Source organism: Pleurodeles waltl, chromosome 10, assembly GCF_031143425.1.
Source record: "Pleurodeles waltl isolate 20211129_DDA chromosome 10, aPleWal1.hap1.20221129, whole genome shotgun sequence".
NCBI lineage: Eukaryota > Metazoa > Chordata > Amphibia > Caudata > Salamandridae > Pleurodeles > Pleurodeles waltl.
In genome coordinates, this window is record NC_090449.1 from 945,940,012 (window position 1) to 945,960,917 (window position 20,906).

The window sequence follows — 20,906 nt, forward strand, 5'->3', positions numbered from 1 at the left end:
GTTTGGAGCACCAGTGGGCACGCGCACACATTGGCCAGTGCCACTTCCTATTACATGTAGGAAGGCACACCCACGTCCACACTGTCCTGACAGGGGGAAAGGGCCCAGGGCCTAAGGCCACCAGGTAGGGGCTCAGCAGAAACCTATGGGAAGAGCTGACCCCTCCCCCCTAGATAGGGAGAAACCATGTGGGGATTCTTCCCTGCTGGGCATGGGACACCCTTTTGTACCTGTCCAGCCTCCTGTCTACCACCTGCCCACCCTTCAGGGGATGTTCTAGGAGTAGAGCAGTGTCCCCTCAGAATTGGCTACAATGCCATAGTGACAACCGAATCCAAAGCGCAAGTGCGCCTCACAGGCCTGCATGGGCAGGGCTGTACCCACCCCAGGTATGTGGTGTACCTTTTTACAGGGCACTACGGGGTACAGCACCTGAACCAATCACGTAAGCACCCCCTCCTAGCATGTGTAGGCAGGGTACACACACTTTCCAACTGCAGTACAGTGGTAAAGTGCCCAGAGCCCTAAGGCCACACAAAGAGAGTCAGGAAAGGATCAAGAGGAAAGAACAAACAAAATCATGGAAATCTCCTAAGATGGGCCATCTCCAAAAGGAAGCATTTGATCATTAGATCCACTGTAGCCGATTGGGCACCAGTCAAGTGGGGGGAGGGAGGTGGTCACAGAACCAGTTTGGTGTAGATTCCCTTACAATAGTGCACTCTGGGATAGCTTGCAGGGAGGCAAACAGGAAGTGCTGTAAAACTGGGTAGGGTTACCCACAGGTCCTTTTTCTACATTGGTTAGGGAGTGTACAGCCCCACAACCCAATGGCTATTGAGTTTTACAAAATGGTGCTCCATACCAGCTCTACAGAACACTAAGAGAAAGTCCTGATCCCTATCTTCTGTGAGCATCTGATGCCTTAAAATCCAGTTCAGTAGAACCTCATAGCACACCTGTCCAACTTCAGTGTGACCATCCCAGATGCAGCCTCCTGCCTTGCCCCACTGGAGGAATCTGAGGGCCAAAATAAAAAGACTTAAGACCTGATCTAGATTTCACCGGATGGGTTCCTCTGTCACTGTTGTGACAGAGTAACCCGTCTGCCAAAATCTAAATCTTAGTCTGAAGGTAAAAACCTTGACCAGGCAAAGGTCACAAATGTATCCAGCAGATGAAAAGGCCCTCTCTGGGTAAGAAATTTGATTTTGCCTACTATGAACTTTTCCTGCCATAACCAACGACTTCAGTGGGCCCTCACTCAATACCTAGCTGGCTTCGAAAGGACTTTTCCGTATACCTCCTGCCGCCTTGGACCCCTGGAGGATTCTGACTTCCATTTCAATAAGTCAGAAGGTAACATTTTTAACTAGAAAACTGGAAAAAATAGGTTGGAGTATCTGACCCACACGCCATCGTGGGCAGCCTGAAATGGCACCTAGGTCCCAGGCAACAGCAAATGGTGATTACTGATTGCCACTTTACTTTTACTTGGTGCTTTATGCATGAACATTTTTTAACATTCATGTATCTAGTTCTCCTATATACTTCTTTCTTGTTTAATGGTCATTTTGTTTATAATATTTTTGCTATTTTGATTTGACTCTAAGTTAAGTCAGTTTGCTCTGTGCCATTGCTACCAGAGTTTAAAATATTGAGCACAGGTTTAAATTATTGAAACAATGGACCTAAAACATTGGCAACTTTATTACTTGTGGTGAACTACCATCCACCCCAATTAATATTTCACTTTCTTACAATAAACATAGACATTCAATTATTCTATCCCACTCTAAAGTACAACACATAGGACAATACATATCAATTTGACTCAAAGACCTCCAACTGTATAATTTTCAATTCCATCTGAAATTCTTAGAAGACTGATATTCTTCTGCTCTTCCACACAAACTGCATTCATTTTGCTTTTCATCTCTCTAACCAGGCTTAATTAGATGAAACCATGGATCAGATTTTACCCCTTTCTTTTGTAAACCGATTTTCACACATTAATATCAACAGCATGGTTCACTTTTACTTGAAATAGAGCGAATCTCTTGACTGAATATTCCTGATGCGAGCTCTACCATTAGCAGCTCAAAAGAAGAACACCTCTCCCAGTTTTCAATATGTCTGAACTTCTCACATTCAATCTACCCTTCGTCTCATGACCTTTCCACCCTTGATGCAAAGTTATAGTACACTATCTAATATTTTACATGTCTACAATGAAACAAAACAGAGAAGATAGATAAAAAAGACTTAAAATAAGTATAATTGATCAGTTAAATGGATTCCTTATTTTTTCTCAGTGATTCAACTTGTACTTTTGCTTCATGAATATTGAAGACTAGCCTGGCCCCACCTACAACATAATCAGTATCAATATTTTGTTTCCCCAAGGACTATTTCCAGTTGGGCGCATATAGATTCTGTGTCTGATTATACATTCAGTGACCAGAACCAATTGCTGTTCGACCCATCATGTAATTTTTCCCCACACATATTGCACCATGTAGTTCCTGGCAAAAATTGTGAGGGGAAAGCAGGTGAGTCAGGTTGCAAATGGGAAAACCGAACATTTTACCATGCACAAAAAACAAAATCTGTACCCATTCTGACCTGCAGATCCTGGAATAAAGAGGTAAAACTAGACACAAAATACAAGGATCAGTACTGCTCTTTTTATATGAAATTCCAACAGAGTCAGAATGGCTGGTAATGTGTGCCTCCTCCCCTGGCAGGAAATCCAGTTCAGCAGCTCTTATTGGGTACAGTTGAGGCATATGTTTTTCGCGTATTCAAATATATCTTTCCAATGGTAAAATGCAAAGTAAATCAAAAATACCACTTGAAACCAACAAAGATCCTATGACCCCAAAACTCAGTTTCACGTTACAACCTGAATCAACAGGAAAACCCTGCAGAACCATAATCCTATATTAAAAATTCCATCTGCCACACACCAGAACCATACCAGAGAGGTCAACTGGAACTTTACATAGAGTCTAGGCTATAGACCAATATGAATATCAAATACCATACCTTATGAAACTGAGGAGGATATATTCGAGCTGCTCCATGGTTTAAGAGCAATTGGTAGCAGATTTCTGGCTGAGCAGCTGGGCGCACCCCCGTCACCTTTAGCACATATTGAATGGGTGCGCATCCATTGACATCCATGGCATTTGCTTCTGCTCCTGCATCCAACATCATGTTCAGGAGGACATGGTCACAGTTCCATGCAGCCTTGTGAAGAGGTGACTTCATATCTTCATCACGGGCATTGATGTTTGCATTACAGTCTAATAGCATCCGACAGATAAGCTGGTGGTTTGAACTGTATAACTGCTCCTTCATTTCTAGAGTCCAGTATGCTGCAGTTGCCAAGGGAGTTTCCATTTCAGCATTGAGGCTATCAACATCTGCCCCATGGCTGATATAAAATGCTACAAGCTCAGGTATACCAGCACGTGCCGCTGTGTGCAGCGGAGTCTCTTCCATTTCATTGTTGCTTCTTATGTTTACATTTGCACCTGTATTTAGGGAAAAATATAAAACAATTATTAACACAAATGGATCATGCCAGTAAATTGTCATAAAGCTTTATGATCAGCCTGCATCAGATAAGGTAATATGAGCAAGACATACAAATATATCATCAAAAGTGTGAACAGTTGGCGTCCCCACCACCTCAACTTCTCAGTATTCAGCAGTCTTACAGAAAGAGTAAATAAACCTTTGCTGCACAGTTAATGTAACTTTTGTTTTTTTAATGTACATTAACACCACATCGCAGTACAGGACATTATACCTATTGGCAACAGCAAAATAATTTCAGTGTGGAAAAACATGCATGCAGAAACCCTAATCCTGCATGTTTCGCACCAGTTATGACTAAATTTGAGGTAATACCACAAATGCTGGATTTGATTACTATGTTACTTATTTTTTGTATTAGTGTAAATTTTCCAGACAGCTCTGAATGAGTGCATGCGATTGAATTGGCTTTCAGCTAAATGTCATCTGTGGGCTTTGAAACCCTCGGCCGATCAAAGTTGAATACAATTCACAGGGTAGGAAGTGGTGCATTATCACAGTATGTGGGACTACTGGTGATGGCACCTCCCTTTATGTACATGATAGGTTCTCTAAGTGGGACCAAAGGTAATGCAGTTTATCTATGTGTATATGATAGGCTGTAGTCTACTCTGTCTGAGGTTAGGATGAAGAATTGTGGTTGTGTTTTTCATAATGTATCTTGTTCACTATGAGAGGAAAAACACAGCATTTAAGGTACCCTTACTCCATGAACGGTCTCTACCGCTCCAGTAAATAATGACCCCCAACAAAGTGTGGCAAGACTTTTTATTATGGGTATGCCAACCGGGTCAAGATACACACTTTAATTGTGGAAATGCGTAGTGATTTGGAGGTGGAGGAGTTAGGACTCCAGACCCCTCAGAAAAGCCTGAATCTCCTTCAGATGTCACATATAGAAGAGGAATAGTTCGATTTATATCCAAATATCCTCTTGATGCATTTTCTATATTGCTCTAGAACACAGAGTTTAGTATTCTTAGCACAGTGGAACATTGACTAAGGGCTCAGTCAATGTGCCGACCTGAAACAGAAAACCAGTGGGACTGTACCCACCCACACAATCCAATGAGTGATATTTGAGTGATATGTGTTACAGGTAACAATCAACTTCATGAGAGGTTTTAGGGATAATTACTTAATTAAGGAAGGACACTGGAAAATTAGGAATATATTACACAGATTTATTTGAAATCAAAACCCTATTCTAGTGCACACAATGTGAATTGTTACTGCAATGAAGACAAACAAAATGGCAGTAGTGTTTACTGGAACCATAAATAACAAGAAAAACGTGCTGTATACTTTTATAGCAATTCTACCCTAGTTATACTACTTCCAAGCACTAAACTAATCATAGCACAACAGAAAATGAAATGTCTATGACAAGTTTCAGAGATGGTTCACACCTGCATACCAGTTTGAACAGTAAAGCTTGTGTTCAATTTGATAGCAAAGCCTGCTATTCTCGTCATACAAGGGCAGTGATGCTTGTTAAGAACAGCAATGGAAGGCCAATTGCCTTCCTTGGTAGCCTTCAGTTAAAATAGGTGATCAATGTTGCATGCCATGTCTCAGTGTCACTTGACATGATGGTTTCTCTGTATCCCTTATCTTCCTGTTTCTTGCTTTTATAAAGTTATTTAGCCGTTGTTAAAAACTTACAGAATAAACAATTAAACAAGAGTAAGATAATACCTTTCACTTATTTTCATTCTGCAAGACTGTGGTCTTTTGAACAACAATAAAAAAGACACATAAGGGGTCATTATGACCCCGGCGGTGAGTGGTAATATGGTGGCAGTACCACCACATTATGAGAATGGCAGGCTGGCTGCATCCAACCCGCCACTTCTCCACTCAGATCGACATGTCGGTAGCAGCCACCTGGCCGGAAATATCAATCGGCAGCCTGTTGGCTGTTATAGTACCGCTGGCGGTATTTTGAGCCAGCCTACCACCATGGTTTTTGTGGCATTAGCAACGCCACGACAACTATGGCGCTAGGCCCTACCAGTGACAGGGAATTCCTTCCCTGTCACTAGTAGGCGGCTCAACCCCCCCAAACACTCCCCAGACGCCCCCCAACACCCTCTCCATCCACACTTCCCCCTTTTAATTCCCCCCTACATACATGCACACACATGCAGACACGCACCACGCATACACCCAATCACTCACACTGGCATTCACGCATACATCCAGTCATGCACACACACATACGTACACACATTCACACTCACATGCAGACATGCACTCACATTACCATTCATACACGCATTCACACACATGCATGCACCCACGCAAACATTAAACACACATACGCATTCACGCACACACACACATTCATGCACACAACCCCACACAAACACAACACCCCCCAACCTCCTCCTGTCGGAAGCCCAACTTACCTGTTTCCAGGTGGTCTTCCGACAGGGAACAGGAAGGGGCGCTGCTACCGGCAGCAGAACACCGCCAGGCCATGCCTCAGGTCATGATACGGCTGGCGGTGGTCTACTGGTGTGGCGGTGCTGGTGGTAGCAGCGCCACCTTACCACCATCTACCAGTATGATCACTGCCGGAGTTCCACCCTTCTTGTGGCGGACGTCTCGCTGTGGTCATAATCTGGCGTACAGATGGTAGCCGCGGTGAGGGTCTTTTGGCGGCCATCACTGCGGCGGTAGGTGGTTTTTACCAACAAGGACATAATTAGGGCCATAGTTATCAACCTTCCAGAAACTTTGCTCATTATTCCACAACAATGATTTGAAGCTGAACAGTCACCTTTCAGATTCAATAATGCCAATACATTCAAGCAAACTGGATTATCATGCTGAATAACAGTATAACAATGCACATTATATTACTCATTCATATTCACTTTTAATTGATTAGCACATGAAACTCAAAGAAGGGGAATACCCAGAAGAGAAAAGGTGATGCAAGCTATTTACAAACTGCATTTTGAAGTACTAGAATAGTGAAACTAAAGTACTACAGGAAGCTATTCACAAACTGCAATTGTAAATCACAACCTCCACCTTTCTTATCTTCTCTCTAGGCAGATGCTTACACTTGTAAGTTGACTGCTGAGTAGTAAATGTGGATGCGACCAGGGGTTGTGCTGGAAAAATGGCATACTTACTGCTGAATGGGAGAGTTGTAGGTAGGAGGGGTAAGGTAGGATTAGGAAGGAGGTTAGGGAGGTACTTGTACCCTCATACAAAGGAGTAGTATTATAGCTATTCACATACTGTACTTCTACAGTTACTACTGCCCCAAAAGACCCAACACAGTAGTTATTTACTCCTGCTCAGAGTTGAAGAACATCTGGTGCCACATATAGCCTCTCACTGGCATTGCAGTCTCCTCCCATAGAAAATGAGGGAGTTAGGGACTCAAAAATAAACCTCTTAGCAAATAATGTTAAATCAAATTATTTACAATAGTTAAAATATAAAGAAATATAATTTAATGGTAAAATTAATTTATAATAGTAGTACACATATTTTATTTAATTATAAATTAATTTAATAACCTTCTTAGAGAACGTTATTGAAATATACTTAAATTGATTTTATTTAGTTCTATAACTCACTTTTAATAATTAATAATGCATAATAATAAACAATGACTTCAGGTGTTTTTTTTATAATTTAAATTTTTCTTTAAGATCCTAACTTCCTCAGAGAGTTGCAGTGCCAGTGGGTAGCAAATAACACTTGCAAATTTGATTTCAACCAGGTGTAAGTCTAAAAGTTTGAGTAACTTTACACATGGATTTGGTGAATAGCAAAAAGTAGTAAAATTATTCTAAAGTGTAGTAGTCAACTACAAGTGTAGATTTACAAATATGTATAATTTACTGTTAGAAGGTGGGTCTCTAGTTGGCAGAGGTATGCACCCTGTTCAAGTAGGGACCACAATCCTAGTCAGGGTAAGTCAGATACACTTTAAATCAACCTGGGCTCACCCTCTGGTAGCTTGGTGCAGAGCAGACAGGCTTAACTTAAGAGGCAATGTGCAAAGTATGTGTGCAACATACACACACAACACAATCAAAACACCACAAAAGACTGCACACAGGTTTAGAAAAAAAATAAGATATTTATGTGAGTAAACCAAGATGACACAAATACTGTGTATATGTTTTATAATATACATGAATCAGGATTAGCCTCGTTATCTGTCTTCAACCAAGCCAAAAATGATAAAAATCGACTAAGTGGTTCAGGAGATATGCGATCTTAAAAATATTACTTCTCAGGTATAAATGCAAGAATGATGCTTGAATTAACTGGTCGTCTTTTAGAAGCTTTACAGTAATGGTTTCTGTGCAAAACAGCACAAGAAATGCTGCCCAATAATCCTCTCTTCAGTGGCACACAATGTTGCGGAACAGTGGTGACGACCACACATCCCCGCCGTACACAGTATCTTTGAGGATGACAAAAGCAGCTGCCATTCTGCACCAGGAAGTAGCAGAGAGGCGCAGTGAGCCTGGCTGTACTCTTATGTCCTAGGCAGGGTCGGGGCACATGCGCTGCTGCTTGAAGTCAGAGCGTCACTCCTCAGGAAGTCAGGACAAGGGCAATACTAAGTTGGTTCTGCTGCTGTGGGGAAAAAACGCAACTCCTCGGGCGCTCGGGGAGAAGGCAGCGCTCGGCTACAAATCTTGAAAATGTTGAGGTTTAGGATGCAGCTGCAGGAGTCACGGCTGACAAAGTCTGGTGGCAGCTACAGAGGGAGGAAATATTTGATGTCCCTGAGATTTCCCACAAAACAGGGGGAAAACCAAGAAGTCCTTGGAGATACTCTGACTTTAATCCTTGGCATGACAGTTATCGGCAGGCAAGCTGATATAAGGGGTTCAGAGACCCAGTACTTATACTCAAAAGTGCCTCTGATGTGAGGGATGAATTCAAAGGATCCCTCCAAAGTGAACGGGTCCCCCTTTCAGCCCAGCCCTGGCGTCAGACTATCAGAGGGGGGTACTAAGCCCTTTAGGGGCTCAGGCTACTCTCCTTTGAAGTGTAATTGTGAGCTATCCTCACTGCCCTTGAAGACCTATCAGTTTGCAGTCGAACGCGGATGAAGTTGTGTGTCCTGTGCTGTGGGTATCTGGAGGGAATAAACAAATTTAGCTATCACCCGCCCAGACCAGCGTGCATTGGAGACAGGCTGTCAGGCAGACAGGGAAATGAGAGCAGAGAAATTCCCACTTTCTAAAAGTAGCATTTCCAAAATAGTAATTAGATATCTGACTTTACCAGTAAGGAGGATTTATCATTACCATTGCAATGATATGAAACATGATGCAGCTTCTCCTTTCTGATCAGGAATTACACCTTAAAAGTATATTAAGGAACTCCCAATTTTGGCCTATGAGAGAAGATGGCCTCACAGTAATGAAAAACGAGTTTTTCATTACCCGTGCTTGTAAAATCTAAAAGTACATGTCCTTCCTTTTACTTGCGTAGCACCCTGCCCTATGGGCTACCTAGGGCCTTCTTAGGGGAGACTTATGTGTCATAAAAGGGGTGGGGGGTTTAAGGCTTAGCAAGCAGTTTTAAATGCCAAGTCGAACTGATGGAAAACTGACCACAAAGGCACTGCAATGGCGGGCCTGAGACAGGTTTGAAAGGCTACTTCTATAGGTGGCACAATCAGTGCTGCAGGCCCACTAGTAGCATTTAGGTTTACAGTGTCTGGGAACATGGTATACACTTTACAAGGGACTTTAAATTAAATATGACAAACTGGTGTAAGCCAATGTTGTCATGTAAAGAGGAGAGAGAACAAGGACTTTGGCACTGTTTAGCAGTGGTAAAGTGCTCAGAGTCCTAAAAGCCAACAAGAAGGTCAGAAAAAGAGGAGGAGGAAGGCAAAAAGTTTGGGGTAACCCTGCAAAAAGGGACAGGTCCATCATTTACTTTTTTTTTTTTTTTTTTTGTGTCCTCATAATATTCCACTCTGGCAGGGGGAGCCATGGGTGTACATCACCGGGAAAAGACCCCACAATATCAACGGGTTTCCACCTTTGGGTGAACTCCACCCCACTCTCTCCACACTAGATAGACCAATGCCAATTATTAAGTACCCGAAGAATCCATACAACCTTGCCAGGTATTCTCATGCCCGGACATAAACTTGTGGAAAAAGGGGAACTTATTTATTGAACTTCAACAGGGCCCCAGGAAGGTTTATTTCTTGACAATCATTCTTCCAAATAAACCAAAATTAATCTCTTTTACTAGGAAGACCGATGCGTTCTACAACACAAGCGATTAATCAACATCACCCATTCCTGAACTGTAGGGGGTGACGAAAGAACCCATTTTAAACAAATTTCTCACCTGGCCAAAAGCATCAACACAAACAACAAATGCTTGTGATGCCTGGAAAGCTTTTTGCCCTGAGTCTCTCCATTAATTAGACCAACAATTATCATCAGAAGGCTTACCTCCACTTCTGGACTTATTACCTCCTTAGGTACTTTGTCAATGGCTTCCCAGAAATCCCCAAGCTTGGGGCACTGCCAAAACAAGATCATTTGCCCTCTCATCTCCACAGTGAGGACAGTTTTTTGTCTTTCATAGGGCTGTAAATTTCACCAGTGACCAGTACACCCTATGTAATGTGAACAAATGATTTTTCTTCATAAAAGCAGATTTAACCGTAAGCCAAAGTGAAGACCATTATGTTTGCAGAAGACTAACAATATCTAAAGCTGGGAAGTCCTTCCCCCACTTCATCCCGGGAGAGATTGATCTTCTTCCGCTGCCTATAATAGCACCTGAAAACACAAAGCAACCTCTTTATGGGCAGATTTCTGTAATAATTTCTCCTCCCAGATACTCTTCCCAGTTCCTTCTTTCTGATGGGTATTAACCCAACTTGCCAACTGATAATACTTAAACTTAGAGATCATGTTTCCTGCTTGTTCTGTAAATGTGAGCCAAGGTATCAAATTGAAATACTCTATAATTTTCCCCCACTTTACCACCTCAATGACCTTTAACGTAAGTAATAACTTATCTAAAAGACATTCAGGAGTGCCCGGTGAATCCAAAATGTGGGCCAAACTGCTGTAATAAGCTATCCCTAAGGCGCCTCAGACCTGTAGCCAAATCCTACATGCATCTTTAAGGATTTTCAGGGGAACCTTCTAGAAGTATTTTGGGTGGCCAAATTTATTTAAAAAGTAGTTACCTGCCTTCAAAAGATGCTGACTCATTGCCTTCGAAATAGAGGTGTAATTAGATCTATTGTTTAAAAGAAATCTCAAGTTTTTTATCTGGAAGGCAAGATAATATTTATAGAAATCTGGTGTGGCAATCCCCCCATACTCTTTCTTTCTACATAACTTTTTCCATGCAATACACACTCCCTTATATGCCCATACAAACAAAGTCAGGTCCCCCTGTAGTTTTTTAAACCAACACAACTTAAACTCCAGTGGAATTGCATTAAACAAAAAGGAACACTTTGGGAGAATAATCATCTTTAAAATGTTAGACCTTCCTATTAGGGATAGGGGAAGACTGGCCCACGTCTTGAGGAGTTTTTTAGTTTCCACCCAAGCTCTATCAAAGTTAACCTTTGCAACTTCCTCTAAATTAGCAGTTATCTGAATCCCCATGTATCTTATCTCTTGCTTAACTAACTTGCTTAAAAACATTCCAACACATAATTTCCGTTTTCTTTTGATTTGCAGAGTAGCCTGAGATCCTTCCAAATTCCTTTAATGAAGATGTAATACTAAGAGGAGAACCAACCACATCTCTAGTGTATACCATAAGGTCATCCGCGTATAGGGCAACTTTCTTTTCCCAACCATTACTTTGGAAAGGAAGAATGTTGCTGTTCTCTCTAATCATTAATGCCAGAGGCTCAATATACAAATTAAAAAGAAGAGGGGATAGCGGATAACCATGGCAGGTCCCTCGCCTGATCCTAAACTTGTGTGACAACTTGTCATTGATCAATATTCTAGCTGTTGGGCATTATACAGGGCCTTCTTTGTCCTAATAAAATTTTCCCCAAACGTATACGTTTCCATGGTGATCTGCAAAAAAAATTAACCCGGTCAAAAGCTTTGGTCACATCAAAAGTAAGAACCGCTAAAGGAGCCCCCTCCTCTATCGCCAAGTCCACTGTGCCCAATAAATCATGTGTTAGTTTGTAGAGTTGTCTTCCTTTGATGAAACCCTTCTAATCCACGTGCACCAAAATACTAGCCACTGTTCCAAGCCTTTTGGATAAAACGCATGTATAAAGTTTATAGTCAGAATTCAATAGCAAAATAGGCCATACACATATACGGGAAACATGGCGGCCAGCTGAGGAGCGCGGCCGGGAGCTCTCCGGTTTCTGGACAGCCGATTGGAGCTGCAGAGAAATGTCTGACCTTCCTAGCACAATACTTTGTATTTTATGAACAACGATACTCACCTGGAGTGCAGGCATCCAAAGTTAGAGAGCGCAGCTGGCTGTAGACTCAGCAGCGAGGCGGAAGGCAAGGAGCAAGGAAGGAACGCCTCGGGAGCCGGCGTGTGGGCGGAGGCTGTCTGGAGTGCGCATCGTGGGAGACGCTAATCATTCCAGTGCAGTTTCCAAGGGGCAGACGGCATGAGAGGCGTTCTCCCTCGAGAAAGGAAAATGTATTGGAGCCGGCGGCTGGTGCTCCTCAAGAGCGCGGAGGATTTGTTATATATGACGCCGGTTAGACGTCGGGCCCGCATAGGCTCTAGAGTAGTGGTCTTCAAAGTGTGGGTCGCGACCCCCATGGGGGTCGTGAAGTCAATCAAAGGGGGTCGCGCATCCCCGGTCGCACTTCTGCTGCCTGGAACTGCCTTTAACTGGAATCCAAAACGTTTGCTCTTCGTTTTGGATTCCAGAGAGTGGCATTTCATTCTGCATTCTCTCTGATTGGAGGACGTTGGAAAATAATGAAACGTCATTGACAACTGTCCTCCAATCAGAGAGAATGCAGAACCAGGAAATGCCGGGAACTGGGGCCATAAATACGAAGCTGTGCAATGCTTTGTAGAGGAGACATTTTTTTTTCCCCCGCTGCCTTGAACTCCGTCCTGCTGCCTTTCCTGGACTTCATCCCTGCAGAACTGGTAAGTAGCACACCTCTCCTTCACGATCTGCTGAAAACCAAATCGGCGTTATTCTAAGAGATTTCATAATTCGAAGCAGGGGAGGTGTGAAACCCTCCCTTCGATTCTTTCAGCATGGACACACTTTTAAAAACTTTACAGAGACCGGTATTTACAAACAGTATTAATCAGTTCATTTGTATGGATGGCACTTTCATAGCAATGTAAATTTTAGTAATATATTTCCCTTTAATAAAAAGATTTGGGCCCATATTTATACTTTTTTAGCGCCGCATTTGTGTTGTTTTTTGACGCAAAATCGGCGCAAACTTACAAAATACAATTGTATTTTGTAAGTTTGCGCTGCTTTTGTGTCAAAAAATTACGCAAATGCGGCGCTAAAAAAGTATAAATATGGGCCTAGGTTCGATCTGATGTGTGCTGCTTCTATCGGGAGTGAAAGTAATTCCAAATGTGTAGAGATGGCCTAAAGCTGTCAAGCAGAAACAAGTTTATCATATCGTAAGTGGCCAATAACTAACTGTTAGCCTGCCGAGCCTGAGTATGCCTGTTCCAATTGAAAGGAGCAGCAGTTTAACAAAGGCGTCCTAGAAAACACAAACAGGCGGCATCTTACTTGTAACTGCATTTTGTTTTTGCTTTCAGTTGTACATATGTTCGTTTTTCCTTTCCCAACTGATTTGTCTCATAATAAGGCGTAGATGAGTCATAGGACTGCGCTCGAGAGTCTTCCAAGTGTCGATGCAGGTGTCTATCTGCCCCTTCTGTGTACATTTGCCGTCTCTCCGTTTTATCTCCCTGCCTCGGTTTGGGAATCAGATGTGGCTTTCACAAGGTAACCACAGAACTGACAGCGCCTAATAAATCATGTGTAACGCTGTGCTGAAAACCAGGGGACAGCTTGTACAGTGACAAATATAGCTGACAGCCTGAGTCCTCACCTGGTTGTTGGGAGGAGGGGGTATTCCAAGAAAGGGAAATACATACTGAGAAAGTGAGATCTCTAGGAGTTCTTAAAGAAGAAGAGAGGCTTGCCAACTATCCCAACCAATAAAATTGCACATGCAGAGTGGCAAGAGAGGAAATAAATCTAGTCAGATTAGCACAGATGTACTATTTAACGTTAGCAAAAACCAGGTCTCAATTTGTGGGCAGTATATTTTCAATCAGGAAAAAAAAACAGTAGCAGATTGCTGTTTCTTTGGATGTTTCTGGCAAGGTATATTTGCTATTTTTAGGATTGTAGGATGCTGGCCTTTAGATAGGAGCAAAACTTTGGGTTGTTATGTGCAGGTGTTGGGTTTTGGTTACGGATTGTGAATACCAGGGTGTTAGGTGCTGGTTGATATTTTGTTATGTGTTGTTTGTTGCATTGATATTTGCTGCTTTATGTGTACTGATGCTGACAACTGCATTGTTCTTTATTGAATGTGCTAATTCTTTTTACAGAGTTCATAGGTGATGGTTTTTTGGGTCACTAGTTGCAGACCCTTGCATTGTTTGGTGCCATATTATGATGTATAATGTGAAAACATACATACGCACATGTAGTAAACCGTCTGGAGTAATGGGTTCACTGCAAGGCAAGATTCTGGCTGTATTTTTTAGTAACTTTTGAACAGCTTGTCCAGGGGCAGGAAGAAGTATTTTTTGTTAAAATTTGCAGATTATGCAGCAGATAATTATTTGTCTTGCAAATGTGTAAAATTCTTAATTATGTGGAAAAGTTGAAAAACAAAATTGCTTGAATCCAGTGCCCTGCCTATGGAGGACACAGAGTACCAGCATAGATTGGTAGTTTTCTTTTGGGTAGGCTCTTTACATTCAAAATCTAGACCTCTTTGCCCCTGGACATCACCTGCATGCAGCTACCCATCCACCTCTGCTCCAGATAACCTGCTTATGCAGTGCTTAATTTGTAAATAAAAACGTGTCAGTGCCCAAAGCCCTCCTCTTCAACATGCGGCTGCTGCAATTTCTGTTTTAAACACGTGGAAGGAACTGACTGTGTTATTTGTGTTTTTAAAGAAAATAAGAAGATTTTTTGAGACATTCTGAGAACTGCAAAGAGTTTTTTGAAAAAAGACAGCTATACCGCATGTAGCAGCAAGTCTGAGCTATTCAGTAATATTGAACTTTGGAATTTTGTACCGTAGGTCAAACACACATTTGCCATGGATCGTTTCCTGCTGCAAAAAGATGGTAGGGCATTTAAACGAAAGGCTGAAACAGACCGTGAGAAAAGACCTGGAAAAATTAGGTCATATGATACCTCCTACCTGAATTTTGGATTCACCTGCATCACCATAAATGGCGAAATCAGGCCACAGTGTGTGGTTTGTGGCATGACCTTGTCTAACGAAAGTCTGAAACCAAACAAATTAAAGCGTCACTTGGAAACTACACACGGGTTACTGGTAGGAAAAAATACAGATTTGTTTGCCAGAAAGCTGGAAGACATCATCCACCAAAAAGACACTGTGAAAAATCTGGTCTCCACACCAACAAATGCCTTGAAAGCATCTTACCAAGTGGCATACCACATTGCCAAAAACAAAAAGCCTTTTACAGATGGGGAAAAAGTGATTCTTCCAGCAATTCTTGACATGGCCAGGACAATGCTTGGTGAAAAAGCAGCGGAGAAGTTTAAAATGGTACCCATCTCAGACACAACAGTTTGCCGTTGCATCTCTGACATGTCAGAGGACATCCACAGAGAACTCATAGCACACTTGAAATCCAGTTTGTTTGCTTTGCAATTGGATGAAGCAACTGACTTATCCAAGGAAGCTCATTTAATTGCTTATGTCCGATACTGCCACAAAACTGTAATATTGGAAGATTTTTTATTCTGTAAACCAATCAAGGGACATGCAACATCAGCCGCCCTGTTTGATTTTATCAATGACTTCCTGTGCTCCAATGACTTAAATTGGGAGAGCTGTGTTGGGATCTGTACCGATGGTGCTCCTTCCATGTGTGGGGCTAGGGCAGGACTAAAAGCTAAAGTGTTGAAAGTGGCTCCTCATATTCTATGGACCCACTGTATGATACACCGGGAAGTCCTTGCAGTCCGAAACATGGATAGAGAACTTGGGGAAGTGTTGAATTCTGCTGTGAAAATTGTTAATTTCATAAAGGCACACCCAACTAGAGCTCGTCTGTTTGCAATTGTATGTGCCGAAATGGGAGCCGAACATGATGGTTTGCTTTTCCATACAGAAGTCCGATGGTTATCCAGAGGGAAGGTTCTGAATCGTATTTTTGAATTAAGAAACGAAGTACGACAGTTCCTTCTGGATGTGGACCCCTACAAAGCAGAACAGCTATGTAATCCCCATTGGCTTGTGCTTTTAGCATACCTTGCAGACATCTTTGATAAATTAAATTCCTTGAATTTGTCTTTGCAAGGAGCTGAAAGCACGTCTTCACCATGTACAAAAAAACATCTGCCTTCAAGAAGAAACTGGAGTTGTGGAGAAGACTAATTCAAGATGGCCTGCTTGAGGCATTCCCCTGTTTAGCAGAAGCTCTTAAGGACACAGGATATGAACTTGAAAGTGCTGCTGAGGTCATAATAAATCACTTGACTTCTCTCAGGGACAGTTTAGAAAAGTACTTTCCTGAGGAAACTGATCATGTCAATGACTGCGTCTTTCAACCTTTCCTAATGTGTGCAGGTACTCGTCTTCCAGTGCACCTTCAGGAAGACCTAATTGAGGTCCAGAGTGACCGTATTCTCCAGATGCAGTTCAACAAAATCTCATTGGGAGAATTTTGGCTGGCAATGTCTGAAGAACATTCAGGTTTGTCAAAAATTGCAGTCAAGGTTCTTCTGCCTTTTAGCTCATCATATTTATGTGAGATTGGGTTCTCATCATTGGCAGTATTAAAGACGAAGTACTGTTCAAGACTAGAGGTGGAGCACAACCTGAGGATGGCAGTAGCAAGAATACATCCACAATTTTACTGTCTCTCTGGAGAAAAACAGGCACACCCATCACACTAGTTCAGAAATGTGTTATCATCCAAATACGTTTTGTTAAATTATGTTTTGATTGAGAAAAATAAAGTACCATTGCATATTTTTGGGCACTTCTTTTGGTCGATTTTTTGTTTGAACTGTGTAGTAAGTCTCTGACTCCAAACCACAGTCACCCACAAACCTTTGATTTGCTAAATACTGTCTACTAATATTCCCTTACCATAAAAATGTTTTGCCATGGATATTGGGGGCGTTTATGCTTGTTGCTGATGAGGAGTATCAAGTTCTAGAAAAAGTTTTGACAGGAAGGGGTCCTCACACCTGAAAACTTTGACAAGGGGGTCCCGGCATCCAAAAGTCTGAAGACCTCTGCTCTAGAGGCTCCCTGGAAGCCCTAAATTCGTAGGCACAAAGTCCACATAAAGGCAAGGTGGGCCCTCCTGAACTGGATATTAGAGCCACATCCACTAAGAAAACAGAGGAGGGGGGCCACCTTCAAAGCACCAAGAGGGCGATAGAGAGGGAGAGGAGCGGGCAGGCTAATAGCGCCCTAAAGACTAGTGACTGCTCAGAGAATCAGCAGTCTAATATAAATTTAAAAAGGAAATTGACAAATAAAATTTCTCCTGCTCAGACACAAAAGAAAGGAGTTCCTCCCTCAAAACATTCATTAGAGGGCTGTGGGAGGGATACGCCACTATTTTCATTTCTTAATTCTCTCCCCAAAGGGAATAGGGGTGCAGAGGCCTTGCAAGAATTTATTGTTTTCCCCTCTTCTTTGGGTGATCCAGGTTCAAAAAAGTAAGAGCTGGAAAACAGTAACGAGGACCCCGCTCAATTACTTTTCAGTGGGCAAATGGAGATTACACAGTTTGGGCCAGATGTAGGAAGAGAGCAATTTGCGACTTGCAAATTGCGAGTCCCTGCGACTCGCAATTTGCAAGTCGCAAATTGCTATGCAGTACGGTGTCTCAGACACCGTCTGCAACTTGCAATGGGGTCGCAATGACCCACCTCATGAATATTCATGAGGTGGGTCGCAAATTGCAGCCCCATTGCAAGTATAGGCACTCGTTAACACGGAGGCCTGCTGACGTCAGCAGGCCTCCATGTTAGCGACCTGCCTTTTCAATAAAGCATTTGTTTTTTTTTTAAATGTAGCCAGTTTTCCCTAAGGGAAAACGAGCTGCATTTCAAAAAAATCCGAAACCTTTTGTTTCGGTTTTTTCAGGGCAGGGAGTGGTCCCTTGGAACACTCCCTGCCCTGAAAAAATATTTTGGGGTCCAGTCTCAAACTGGAAGGGGTCCCATGGGGACCCCTTCCAATTTGCGAGTGGGTTACCATCCACTTGAAGTGGATGGTAACTGCGACACCATTTGCGACCGCGTACGCGGTCGCAAATGGAGTTGCATACCACTGCGACTCGCAAATAGGAAGGGAACACCCCTTCCTATTTGCGATTCGGAAATGCATTTTGCGAGTCGGTAACGACTCGCAAAATGCATTTCTGCATAGGAAACACGCATTTGCGAGTCGCAAACGGCAGATTTTGCCGTTTGCGACTCGCAAAGTGTTTCCTACATCTGGCCCTTTTTTCCTTCAGGATCCCCAGAACCTGAGTCTCTGGTAGAACCCCTGCAGCCTCACAGCCTGGTTGTTCAGAATCCTTTAATCTCACTAACAAAGCAGATAAGAGAGAAGTTTGAGGTTTCCAAGTGTAACCAAGGGAAAATTAGAGAAGTATTTGGAGCATTGGAGAGCAAGATAAATATGCAAATGGAAAGGATGGGCAGACTAGAAGTGGCAGTGTAGGAAGAAGATAGACTGGTGCTTGCAAACAGCCAAGATATCTCTCAGCTGAAAACTGGAGAGAAAGTACTGAAGGACAAGTTAGAAACTTTGGAAAATAGTATGAGGAGAAATAATATGAGACTGTTTAATGTCCCAGAGGGGGAGGAAGGAGAAGATATTAAAGGCTATGCAATTTCCTTAAACCGAGAGCTCATTCCTAAACTAGCTCACCTTAATTTGGAAGAAGACATTTAATGAATTCATCTAGACCCTTTTAAGAGAAATGTTGGAAAGAAAGCCCCCAGGTGAATACCAATAAACTTTGAAACATATTCCATCAAAGAGAAAAGTCTCTAAAAAGCCCTTAAAGTGGGAAGTTTTTCAAAAGGGGATTGGTCTTTTCGTATACAATCTGACGTGTCAAGGGCAAAGGTGGACAGACAGTGGGAGCTGGGGAATTACATGCAGAAACTTAGGTCTTTAGGAGCAACAGTCCAGATGAGGTTTCCAGCCACCTTGAGAATTATGTGGAATAACAAGATGCATAATATTAGAAATCCTAATGAAGTCCGTGCTTTTGTAGAACAGATTAAGGCATTGCAGTAGACTGTGCTTGAGCTGTCCAGAGGAGAGCTCAAATGCAGGCAATTTTATGTCTCTCCCAAATAAAGATTGGACGGTTCCCCAGGGAGGGGGAGGGGCTTGGGGTCCTAAAACATCTATGGGTTTTCTTTTGCACTAGGTGTGAGAGCATGTCGGAAAAAGGAAAAAAAAATCTAATCCTCCTCAGATAGTCTACATTTAGGTCAGGCAGGGGCTCATTGAGCTTCTTTTTTATAGGTAATGATTAGACATGAGTTTGTCCAGCTGAAGATTCTCTTTTGGAATGTTAATGGCCTTAGGGTTAAGGGGAGAAGGAGGAAGATTTTTGATTTTTTTTAAATAATTGAATAAGAGATAGTTGTCCTTCAGGAGACCCATTTACTACGGGAGGAGTGGGAAGATACTATCAAGCAAATTAATTGGGTGGGTTATAGTGTAAGTAAATTGTGCAGTTAAAGGTGCAGCAATTCTTATTAAAAAATCTATAAAGGCAATGGTGGGCAATATAACAGTGGACTCTAAAGGAAGATGGTTGATTGTGGAAGTAGGACTGTATGGGTTCTGGTTCACGATACCCGGATACTACGGCCCCAATATAGATGACCCGGCACCCTTCCAGGCTTTATACAATCATTTACTAATAGCTAAATATCCAATCCTACTAAGGGCAGATTTCAATGTATTGTTGGATCCTGTCTTGGATAAGTCTACCCCCAGGGGAACTGTTAGTTCACTTAAAACAAGATCCTGGGTGAAGCAGGCAATGGTAGATCTTGGCCTAGTTGATATTTGTCAATGGAAAGGGGGAGTAGACTCTAAATTCACGTTTAATAGGAAGAAGTATGGTCATCGATCGAGGACAGACTTTTTCCTAGCGCACAGAAGTGCACAGTGCTTACAAGTTGGTGGATAAATATCAGTTCGGTTGTTTGGAAGTCCAACTGGAGAGGACTAGAACAGACCTGGAGTCATTTCCAGAAAATAAAAACAGGAGGAGATCGGACAGTAGTCGGTATGCACACTATGAATAAGTGGAAGGCTGTAGCAAGCTTTTAGCTTGGAAAACTAAGACAGACTGCACAAGGAATTATATTACATCGATTATCTCTGAGGTTACAGGCTGTCTCTGCACGGAGGAATTAGAGACAGAAGAAGCCTTCACCTCCTTTTTTAGATTGCTTTACATGGAGGACTTAGAGGTCCCAGAGGAACAGATAAGGGGATTTTTTAATGGAATTCACCTTCCTAGCTTGGATGAGGTTGCACGGCAGCAGCTGGAGAGAAAGATCAAGGAGAAAGAGGTGTATGAAGCAATTAAGAGTTTGAAGAAGGGAAAAGCACCTGACCCGGATAACCTACCAGATGAAATATACAGCCTACTTAGAGATGAGTTTGTTTCAATCATGTTGGAACTGTTTAATTATGTTTATGATTTCTTTGAGGGTATGGAAGTGCCAAAAACGTGGGATGAAGACACAATCAGCCTGATTTTAAAACCTAGCAAAGATCTGGCGCAATGTACGACCTATTTCGCTATTGAATTCTGACTATAAACTTTAAACATTTTCTTTTGTGAATAGTCCTGAGAAAATTCAAGACACTCTTACCAGTATGTGCTGGACAATAGCACAAAGGCTTAGTCTCTCTGGGTTCTCTTCATTATTATCCTAACTGTCATGGTCTGTCAATTTGCTTGTCCCAGCACTTTCCCTAGTGAATTTATCCTCTGCCCTAAGACTGAAATATCAACACACCAACAAACTACATGGGGCTCTGGGTCAATTAAGAGGATGT

General features: G+C 42.3%; 1 protein-coding gene across 1 annotated transcript in view; it reads right to left on the reverse strand.

The window, feature by feature from the left end:
* The window catches only part of ASB4 (ankyrin repeat and SOCS box containing 4), a 175,681-nt gene that overhangs the window by 111,335 nt on the left and 43,440 nt on the right, over positions 1-20,906 (reverse strand). Inside the window, exon 3 of the mRNA XM_069211745.1 lies at positions 3,049-3,539. Within this exon, the coding sequence (XP_069067846.1) occupies positions 3,049-3,539 (491 nt within the window). The remainder of the gene's footprint in view (positions 1-3,048; positions 3,540-20,906) is intronic.